The sequence below is a fragment of the Centruroides sculpturatus genome, unplaced genomic scaffold, assembly GCF_000671375.1.
Source record: "Centruroides sculpturatus isolate CEXI.00-Female unplaced genomic scaffold, Cexi_2.0 scaffold226, whole genome shotgun sequence".
In the NCBI taxonomy this organism is placed as follows: Eukaryota; Metazoa; Arthropoda; class Arachnida; order Scorpiones; family Buthidae; genus Centruroides; species Centruroides sculpturatus.
The window spans coordinates 805,541-816,470 of record NW_019384525.1 but is presented as its reverse complement, the minus strand read 5'-3'; the positions used below and the strand labels follow the sequence as shown (position 1 = coordinate 816,470).

The 10,930-nt window shown below is 38.8% G+C and overlaps 1 protein-coding gene across 1 annotated transcript; it reads left to right on the top strand.

Annotated features, from left to right (window-relative positions):
• Positions 1–977: 977 nt before the first annotated feature.
• On the top strand, positions 978–1,673 carry LOC111622845 (acanthoscurrin-2-like). The gene has a single exon (XM_023365266.1). It carries the CDS (start codon positions 978–980, stop codon positions 1,671–1,673), a length of 696 nt encoding a protein of 231 aa, XP_023221034.1.
• The last annotated feature ends 9,257 nt before the right edge of the window (positions 1,674–10,930 follow it).

Below are 10,930 nucleotides of genomic sequence, written 5' to 3'. Positions count from 1 at the left end.
TGTTTTTAAAATTGTCATTTGAGGAATTGGATTAAGATAAATTGCGGGAAAATAATTAATTAAACGATAAATCAGATGTTCTCTCGCAGAATTTCGGCCCGAAAATCGTGTTAATAAACGCCGAATAAACTTACAATTATTTACTGATGGGCAAGTAGTTAATAACAATACGTTAGTAAATAAGGCGTTTTCTAAGGCCGTACAAAATCTCCATTAGTTTAAACTGGTAAGTAGCAATTATCGTAAATGTCGAACGGGGGGATTATAAAATAAAAACATAATATCGACATTGAAATAATAATCTTTCCTCTTTGTTATTAATTCTGTTGTTTTCCTACTCGTTCAAAATGATGTATCGTCCCCCAATATGGAGCATATTGGGGAACGATACGTCATTTTGAAACTTAAATGGCGTGGATATCGTCATTTTCCTGCACAACGAAATCTGTCAAAATATGTTTGAAGTTTCCTAACTGTAGCCTACTGTTTATAATTAATGGAATATGAAAATGAAGAATTACATGACGAAGCTTTTAAGAATTTCTTCAAAATTAACCTAGAAAAACTGCTTTACATACGAAAGAATTGTCGATATTTGAAAGACGAACTTTTCTTCTTCATTATCGTTCAAGCGAAACGGTTGTTTCCTCTTGTTGTTTTTAACTGTTTAAACTCTCCCCATTTTGTCTGAATCAGAAGTAGGACAGAGCGCAAAAAGCGCATTCGACATATCGATGTAAAGCAGACTAATAAATGGAGGAGGTTGAACGTCCTTCGATAACAGACGAATGAGAAATTGAATCGGTCTCTTCCTCTTCGTTTATCCACCCACTTCGTGAACGTATAAATTAGAATTCCGTGAGACCGTCTTCATCATTTCGGAAACCAATTTCCAGCCGAGAATGGTGAGTAGTCCTAAAATGAAATTTTCCATTTTACTGCTACCGCATCTTAATTTTACCATATTTAATTTTTAGATGCGATTAATAAATTTGGCTCTCGTCTTGGGTTCCTTCGCCTTCTGCGCCTCTCTGCCTAACAACATCAGAAACGATCCTATGGATTTACAAGCTCGGGCCAGCGGTCATTCCTTTGCCGGTTTTGGAGGTCACGGAGGAGGACACGGGGGCGGTCACGGATTAAGCCTGGGAGGACACGGAGGAGGTCACGAACTAGGCGGCCACGGAGGAAGTCACGGTTTGAGCCTGGGAGGACACGGAGGCGGTCACGAACTCGGCGGACACGGCGGAGGTCACGGTTTGAGCCTGGGAGGACACGGCGGAGGTCACGAACTGGGCGGACACGGCGGAGGTCACGGTTTGAGCCTGGGAGGACACGGCGGAGGTCACGAACTGGGAGGACACGGCGGAGGAGGCCACGGATTAAGCTTGGGAGGACACGGCGGAGGAGGCCACGGATTGAGCCTGGGAGGACACAGCGGAGGCCACGGAGGAGGCGGACACGGCGGAGACGGAGGCGGTCACCATCTGGGTCTAGAAAGTCACGGCGGCAGTCACGGTCTAAGTTTGGGAGGTCACGGCGGCAGTCACGGTCTAAGTTTGGGAGGTCACGGCGGAGGTCACGGTCACGGAGGATCTCATCCGAGTTATTTCGAAGGATGGGCGAAAGGATGGAAAGCAGGTTTAAAATTGTGTGGCGGGAAAGGGCATTGATTCCAATTTAATGTAAAAAACCATTATGTATATATTGTATAATTACGTGGAAATTGTTACTGTATGTTGTTATTAAATGCGCACGTCGATCTCGTGACGTCACGATTAGTATATATTCATTTCGAATTTAACTATTTGTAAATTTCTAAAATCCATCACCGATCCTCTTTTTAGGAGGATTATCGCTAGGAGGCGCGTTTGTCGTCGTAGCTCCGAGTTACATTTAGTACATCTAGACGAGCGTTTCGACCTTCCCCAATTCACCAAGGTCATAATTATTTACCTATAGAACCTTTCCTTTTAAGTCTGTTTTGGGTGTAATAACTTACGCGCGAATCTGTTTAGAATTTTCACAGCGAGTAATTATAGTCCAGGATCTACGTAATATACAAATATAATGGAATCGATTTTTTTCCAGCTTAATTAATGTAGAAAGATAATCATCCCGAAAGAAGCGTAACGGCACCCTTGCCGGATACTTATTCCCTGCAACCGGAGTGTATGTCGAAGAAAGTGCCTCGGGAATCGACGTTAACTTTGACTTAAAAATTTATTCTTCTACCCAGATTCGAGCCGGCGTAAAAAAAGTGTGGAGAAGGAATAGAGAGCAAAGTCGAAAAAGAGGACCCAGCTCTCTAGTTACTAATCTCCGGGAATTGATTTGCATATTAGTTTCTACAAACGGTAGTCGGAAAAGCCTGCCTATGCACCCGTGGAATGCGTACAATCTCGTGTATTTTAAGCGGTGCGCTTTAATTCGTTTTATGTCGAAAAATCTAAAATTTGCAACAAAATATTATTTATTAACTCGACCGATTTTCTTATTTATTTTAATTTGCCATCCGTCGTGGTTTATGGGCTTATTCTCGTCGGCCAAACACACATTTACTCTTGTCGGTGTTAATTTTCGGATATTCGGCTAATTTCTGTAAAATACAGTATTATTTAAGTTGCCTCCGATGATCTTCAATGATGTATCGGTGTCCGAATACCACGTAACCATAACCGTTCGTCTGCGTGAGTTATAAGGTCGGTTTCCGATAGAAATCCAAAAAGATGGTTGGCTTAGATATTGAACAACGGGGGCCTAAGAGTGATCCCTGATCCTTTGTTAGACATAAAAGACATTGAAATAGAGTTATTTCAATTCTATTGCCGGCTATTCTATTTATCAAATCGTAAAGATTTGATAAATAGAATAGTTGGCAAAATGGCCTTTCTCTCGGTCCTACGCTTTTTAATTTATTTTCGAGATTTGATAGGTCGATACTGTTAAAAGCTGGTGAGACGGACAAATATATCCCTGCTACTAACCTGTAATTGCGATTTGTCCAATTCGGTAGTGGTCCCCTCAGTAGGGGAGATATTACTTTTATAACTATGTTGATTATTATTATTAATTATTCTGGCTAATGTAATTTTCGAACCGGCGTAAACATTTTTTCGGTAATCTTTACTCAAACTAGAATAGTAATAATCGATATATGATTAGGACTCTTACTCTGGCAGACAGCTAAGACAAGATTATGGTTTAATTGGTGCGGAAAGATTGCGGTAACGAACGCTTTATTTATTAAATACGAGATAGGCGTGACAATTATGTCGGCCGTTTGTGATAGAAGAAAGTAAATTTGGTACACAGTTAGGTACGTCACGAGAATGTACTGTACAGTACACTAATACTACGTTCGCGCACAATCCACGACTCATTTCGATGTCGATTTACCTACAATCTGGATTGTGACTGTCGCCAGTCGAATCTCGTGTTGTTCGCACAGGCAGTCCGCTCGAGAAGAATCCGACTATTACACGCGACGATAAAACTGACGTAACTACGCGGTAAGTCACGAAGAACAACAAACAAAACGAAAGTTTTGGTTAAAAATAAATACAGTACTTTTTCTTGCCATATATCTAATAATAGATGTTATCGTCTCTCCAAATACAGTGTCTTTTTTATTTCTATGTCGATAGCCCTACACGTGTTCCGTAGCCATCTTGTATCTTCTCGCGCACGTGGAATTGTGGGATCTCTCTTATGACTGGATCTAGTTTCGAGAACTCTCTCGAGTCGATCGCGATTGAACCTGGTTTCGGTCGAGAGAGGTCGCACCAAGGCGTAGTCGCCGACCTTGGTCATGAAATGCTCGGTGCGAACGGGGTATAAAAGAAGGGTTTTTTCGAAATTCTCCCTGAGGGGAGAGGGAGAGGGTTAAGGATTAGCCCCGAAGAACTCGGCTTCTACTGTACTATTGTAGATGCTTTTTATTGCGTTTTTGTGGGAAATCGAACATATTTTTATCTAAAAATTCTCTAATTAACCTCGAAAGAAGCGGGACCTAATTCTTGCACCCGGTGAAAACGGATAAGATCGGCTACGTAAGATAATCTTTGTAGTTACGTAAACCAAATTCTATAATATAATACGATAGAAGAGTTAAAGTACAAAATTACCTAATCTTAATGTTTGTTCTTATTATTTGCTCGAGCAACGCCGGGCTTACCTGCTAGTAAAATATTGATATAATAATATTTGATACTAGCAGACGAGGCCGGCTTTGCTCGGCCAAACGATTTGGATGGTTTGGTAAATATTGTACGTTTGGAAATTAAGTTATTGCTATCAAAAACAAAAATCCGCATCTAAAATAGCACGGTAGAAGCCGTTCTTCGGGTTAAGTCCATCTTCTCCCTCTCCTCCGTGGAGGAATTTCGAAAAATCCCTTGTTAGTGTGCATTTTAATGACGTATGCTGTGTACCAAATTTCACCTCTAGGTCAAGAACACATCTGTAAAATTGTGTAGCAGAAAACTGAATTAGAAATCAGCTTTCGGTTCCGTTTCTGCCAGAACACACACAGATAAAAATTCTGGCCGAACAAGAAACGCCACAGCCACTAACAGCGCTACGTTTTATTAATTTTTTCTTATAGGCCTACTCTATATCTATTCTTTGTACCTTGCAGTTTTTTCTCCGCTGCCTCTGCTATAATTTAGACAATTTGATAGACTTGTATTCCGAATTGAAATAACGTCTGATCTAAATACTATATATCGATTCTACTACACCTACCTGTTGTTTAAAATTTAGCACCTATGGTCGTCCATAAACTTCGTTTAAATACAGTGTCTTTGTATGTGTCACATTTTTGTCATAAAGACAAAAATGACTGATATGGTCGAAAGGATCCAATAAAGTCTTCTATTTCATTTATTTTTCGTTTCTTGGATACCGTCACAATTGTAGGGTTAAGCCGGATGCACACATGCGGCGCGGCAAGGAAAAGCGGTGACGCAAACGCATCTTCGCCGCGCGGCAATCCGCTTACATTTCGGCGCATGCGTTCAGTATTCAAGATGGCGAACGATATCCACGTGTTTACGCACTGTCCCTATCCACGTGTTTACAAATTTTGTTTTGTACGACTCGCTTTATTTAGCTAAAAGATTTTGTCGAAGATTTGAATTAGAGATACTTTTTTGGATCGAGAAAGAACTGGCGTACAAAATAGACTTATTCGTGGATCAAGATCTCCCGATAAAGAATACTATTTCGAGTAAGATTCGGTTGTTTTGTTCTTTGAATTAAATCATATATGATTATTTGTGTAGAATTTGTTTTAAATTTGTTATCCTTTCCTCTTTATTCTGATTTTAGTTATCTCCGTTAACCGCCTCGAACTTTCCGCCATTAAGACACCACGTGATTGTATTTTCTCACGTGACTACGAGACAAACTGTTATTGGCTGATAGAAACGCGTCTTGGCGGCGTTGCCGCAAAAGATAGAATTCAACCAACTTTTGCGGCACGAGAAAAGAGGCACAAAAAAGACTTCTCTTTGTTGGAGGAATTTTTGGCGTTAAAAGTAGAGACACACTCTACTCTGTTTTCAGTTATTTTTCAGCCAAAATTTCAGAAAAAATTTTACGCTTTCTGTTTCATACTAGATTTTATGCCGAATTTTAAGCGTGTGTGTTCCCGGCCTTAGGTTCAGCGGTTTGCTCTGTGCGACGATGAATCGGTCAGTCAGTCAGAACATGTAATTTTATATGTATAGATTACATTTCATTTGTAGGCATTTTAATGCGTGAAATATAACTAAAAAGATAAAAAAGACTTAGGTTAGGGGGTCGGGAAAGGATCAATTCATTTTATATTGTTTGGTGTGGGAAAATTTCTTTCGGTTTTCGAACACCTTTTAGGAACGAATTATGTTGGAAAACCGAGGTTTCGCTGTACTCTAACAGATAATGTCGTCTACGTGACTCCGGTGCCCAGCTCTGTTCTCGACCAGAGAGGGAAGCCGGACATTATCTCGGAGCAGGGAGAATACTTAAAGGCCGGTAGTGGTTCCTACCCCTGTAAACTTAACATTATTTTTGCTAACAGGAAATAAAATGTTTAAGACCGCCTTTTATTAATAAAGAGGCATTTTACATGTTTCGTTTGTTGCAAAAAAAAAGAAGGATGACCGAAGGGGCCCGCTCTAATCCCGCCCCGTACGAGCTCTGGAAGATCCTGTCTGCCCGAACGTTTTAATTCCGATAACTGCTCGATATATTTAATTATTTATTACTTCGATCTTTTCCCTTACTCTGTGATTCCTTAGATTGTAAATTGTAATAATAACGGGCAAATTAAATTAAATTTTCTTTTCTCTTTCGACAGTTTAAATTGAGATTTTTTGAACGAATCCGATTATTTCTAAGCCTTGTTTTGTTGGTAAAGTTACGAGAATTTAACTTAACCTTTCACTCGCGTCGAGTGCCAATGCGATCGAATCTTCAATTGGTGTTAGAAATAGAGTTTAAGGGTTTCGTTGCCACATTAGGTGTTACTTTAATAACGAATTAAACGCGTGTGGTCGACACGTTTTAAACTGCCGCTCGGTTTTGTTCTTTCAATAAAGATTTGGAATTGCACTCTCGGATTTAAAAGATAGGGGAGAAATTTCAAAATTTCGTTCTTTAAGAACATTCTTTCTGGGCAATTTTAAGAAATTTTCGATCAAGTTTAGAAATTTAAATAAATAATTAAAATCGCGCGTAGATTATTCGAACGGGAGAATTTAGAGGAGGCGCGAGGGAACTATTCGACGGTGGTGTAAATGGTGGCAAATAAGTTCGTTGCCGTCGAACTGTTAACCTATTCGCGAGAATGAGTTTGCTCCATAACTTCGCTAATGTAAAATGTTCTGTAATTTCCGAAGGAAACAAAACGTTAATGGACAAACGAGAGGTTGTTTATCGGAGAATTATAAGAAAATTCCAAATTTTCTCTTTCAAACATCCTATCCGTTGACATTTCCAGTTGGATTTTTCTACACCCCACGCAATATGAATATCGAACTTTATTGTTCGAAATTCTTATTGCGTAACACGATATTTGGTAATAGAGAGATTGCGGCCGTCGTATTCGGCCCAAAACGTGAACGGCGGACGGTGGAGCGCCGCCATCTGGCAATTATGGACGGTCGATAACGGCGGTCGCTACCGTGTTTCCCCGAAAATAAGACATCCGCAGAAAATAAGACCTAGCACAGATTTTGCTGAATTGCGAAATATAAGACCTCCCCCTGAAAGTAAGACCTAGCGAAGTTTTTTTAGTCGTAACGGTCATCGACAGATGGTTGAAAGTGGCCGTTGGCTATTTGAAAGTACAGCCACTGATTGGTCAGCAGACAATTACGCCATACGGCATGATTTACATAACACTATGGCTTGGGAATCACAGATTTGCATAACGTTACGGCTGGTGATGGCTAATTGGTCGGCCGGGAATCACGCAACAACATTTGCATAGTGCTACGGTTCAGTAAGCAATAATTGGTCATCGAGTCCGATGTTGACGCTATAAAAAGGCGACAGTTTGACACACCGGATATACGTTACTCTCGTGTAAGTTCGATTTGGGGATTTTTTTGTTCAATAATAAATGTGAATTTTTCCTGGAAAAAATAAGATATTCCCTGAAAATAAGACCCAGCACATTTTTCAGAGCAAAAATTAATATAAGACACTCTTATTTTCGGGGAAACACGGTACGTCTAGCGTGGCGAGTAGACGATCGGCTTAAACTTCTTCATTTTTTTGCGTTTGGGGTTAAAATTATGATCTATTTTATTAAAATGATTATTTAAACAGTTACGAATAACACTGTAAAGAAACGGACGATTTTAATCCAGAAATTATTTAATTATTCAATTTTTTAGCGAGCGATGTAGAATTTATATATATTTGCCATCGTAATAGCTTATCTTAAAGTAGGTTTGTTCTTTCGCGGCATCTTCTACCATCGACGGCGTAATACGTTTGTAAATTTTCTAAAAATTTATTTCCCGAATTTACATAAGCCACTACTTCTCTCGACGAAAGTACGAGGTAGTCCTATCGTCCGATCGTACGGTAGGAGACACCACGCTAATTAAAAATAATTATTTAGTGTTATTAAACATCCTATAAATACTTTAAAATAGTTTAATTTGTTTATTTACCTTCCCTCGATGTTAAATGTATTCGCCATTTTTTCAACAAATTTGCCGCGAGTCGATACGCACGTTGGCCGAGTCGCGTGACGTTACGAACGTGCGCCGCAGCGAGTTTTTTGTTGGAATTGAAACGTAAACCGTGTACGAGTAACGTTTAAACTTGGGCCGCAACATCTATAATTTGTATTACATTCGTATTCGGTTTACTAGCAGATTTCGTTGCTTTTCTAACGACAGTGATGGAATCATTTGTTTCTATAATGGAATGTTCATTTATACGAGATATACAGTGACCAGCGTATGTTTTTCAACAATGAATATTTATCTCGTATATTTATCTTGAACTGGATTATTGTAAAATTTAAAGAGAGAAACCTATTCCAGCATCTATTTTTGAATATCTAACGTTTTCGACTATCAGCGTAGCTATCGTCGGGATCGAACACTTCTGAATAAAATTCTTTAAAGTTTAAATATTATATTCTCGACAAGAATTATTTAAATATCTTCTGAATTAGCGAACTGCGATACCAAAGACTAAAACAAATAGTTCGTATACGCCACAAGTTCTTAAAGTTATTTCGACCACCGCCCACTTTGAGATAAAAAAAAAATCTAGTGCCCTCATATTTTTTAACTTAGACAACGGATGGTAATGTAAAAAGGTATCTTAAAAACAGTTATTGTAAATCTAATGTTTAAACATGCACTATTATATGGATAGGATAGATAGGGTGTGATCCATATCCTATTTCTGAGATCAAAGAATGTTTCAATGAGAAGAAATAAAACTCATATTTAATCACAGAGCCTTCTACTGCCCCCCCGAAAGCCTCTGGCGCCCACTTTGAGAAAGGATGATATACGCATTTATTAACTTTATTTCTATTTTTATATTTATTTTAAATTTATGTATTTATTTATTTTATTCTGTATACTTTTATACATAATATTTAAGCTTTAAAGAATTTTATTCAAAGATGTTCGATCCTGATGGCTACGCGGATAGTCGAAAGCGTTAGATATAGCCTACTGTATTCAAAAATAGATACTGGAATAGGTTTCTCTCTTTAAATAATATTTATAATTGTTGAGAGATCGTCGGACGTATCTTATATCGAGGTTGTTCTGTTCGACGATTCGAACGTCAAAACTCTCGTTTAGTTTTTTAATTCACATTTTTTTTATTTTCGCGATAAAAATATCAAATTACTCTCGAAAAAGAAATGTAATTAAGGTCGAAAATGTTTCTACTTCCTTTAAAACAAGTATAAGTGAACAATTTTTCTATATTATAAAAAAAAAAATAGTTTGTAATTAGCGAATAATTATTTAAACCGAGGAAAATATTTTACCTTTCCTATTGTCACTCGTCAAATATAAAATTTATATTTGACAAATCTTATTTATATAAAATAAGTTTTGTAATATTGACAAAATGTTTAAAAAAGCTTCGAGAAACTAAATTCTTTAACGCGTTGTTCTATTTTATTTAAAAATCGACCGACCCTGCATCGTTATCGTTTTCGTGTTGTAGAAGGCATCGAATGAGCCACTGGAACCGGTTTCGAGTGTTGTATAATAAAACGACGACGTGTAATTCCAATTGTTTCGTTTCGGTCGAAATACGAAGAGTGGCCTGCCGCCGCCATCTTTTCCCAACTGTCAACGAAGGTGGTTTTATCTCGCCCAAACGAATTTTTCGCCTTCGAAACTCGGTTGTCTCCTTAAATACTACGTAATCCGTTGTTTTTATTTATTTTATTTTTTGCGATTTATGAATTGTGTTTTTGTATGTTGTTCTTATCGAAACTTTTATTCTTCGATACAATTCTTATCGTAGATTTCGCAGAGACGTATTTAAACGAGACGAGATGAAATGTCTCTGGTAGTGTGTAGTGTGTAAAAGAAATATCCGGGATAAAGTAAAAGTAGAGTTTAATCGTTTTCTTTATGAAATGTACACGTTCTTAAAAATACTTCGAACATTTTACTATGTATGTAATTATACACATCGTCGTAATTTGGCCACATATTTTATCCCGGACGATAGCTTATTTTGTTAGTTTCTCTTTATTTGTGTCCGTGTGAACTGTGGCCTCCGCATAGTTTGAATCCGTCTTTCCAACCTTTCATCCAACCGTCCCAATAACTCCCGTGGCCAATACTACCGTGGTGTCCGTGTCCTCCGTGCCCGTGGTGTCCGTGCAACTCGTGGCCGTGTCCGTGATGCCCATGCAATTCGTGCCCGTGACCATGTCCGTGCAGCTCGTGGCCGTGGTGCCCATGCAATCCGTGGCCGTGACCATGTCCGTGCAATACGTGACCGTGGCCATGGTGTCCGTGTAACTCGTGGCCGTGTCCGTGATGCCCGTGCAATCCGTGGCCGTGTCCGTGATGCCCGTGAGAATGACTTAAAAGATGGCTGTGATGACCCGTCTCCGCAGCTACTCTTTCCACCTTGGAATTACTCTTCGAAAACTGCTTGACGGATGTATTCTCCGCGGCAACGATGCAGCAAAGAGTAGTGTATATCCATATCCGAATATTCATCTGAAATATGGAATTCAAACATTTCTCTATTAAACAGTAATTAATGATTACTAATTACCGAAAACATTGGCATAAAAGTAAATTCGTATCGATAAATTTTGGATGCGGAGAATTTTGTTCTTTCGCGAACCGTATGTAAATTGCGAACGACCGTATCGCCGTGTCGTTATACGCACATAGTGCGTATAATTCTGTATATTTGGATACGTTAAGAT

Coding starts and splice junctions, on each gene's coding strand:
- LOC111622845 (XM_023365266.1), top strand. CDS start 978: ATGCGATTAATAAATTTGGCTCTCGTCTTGGGTTCCTTCGCCTTCTGC.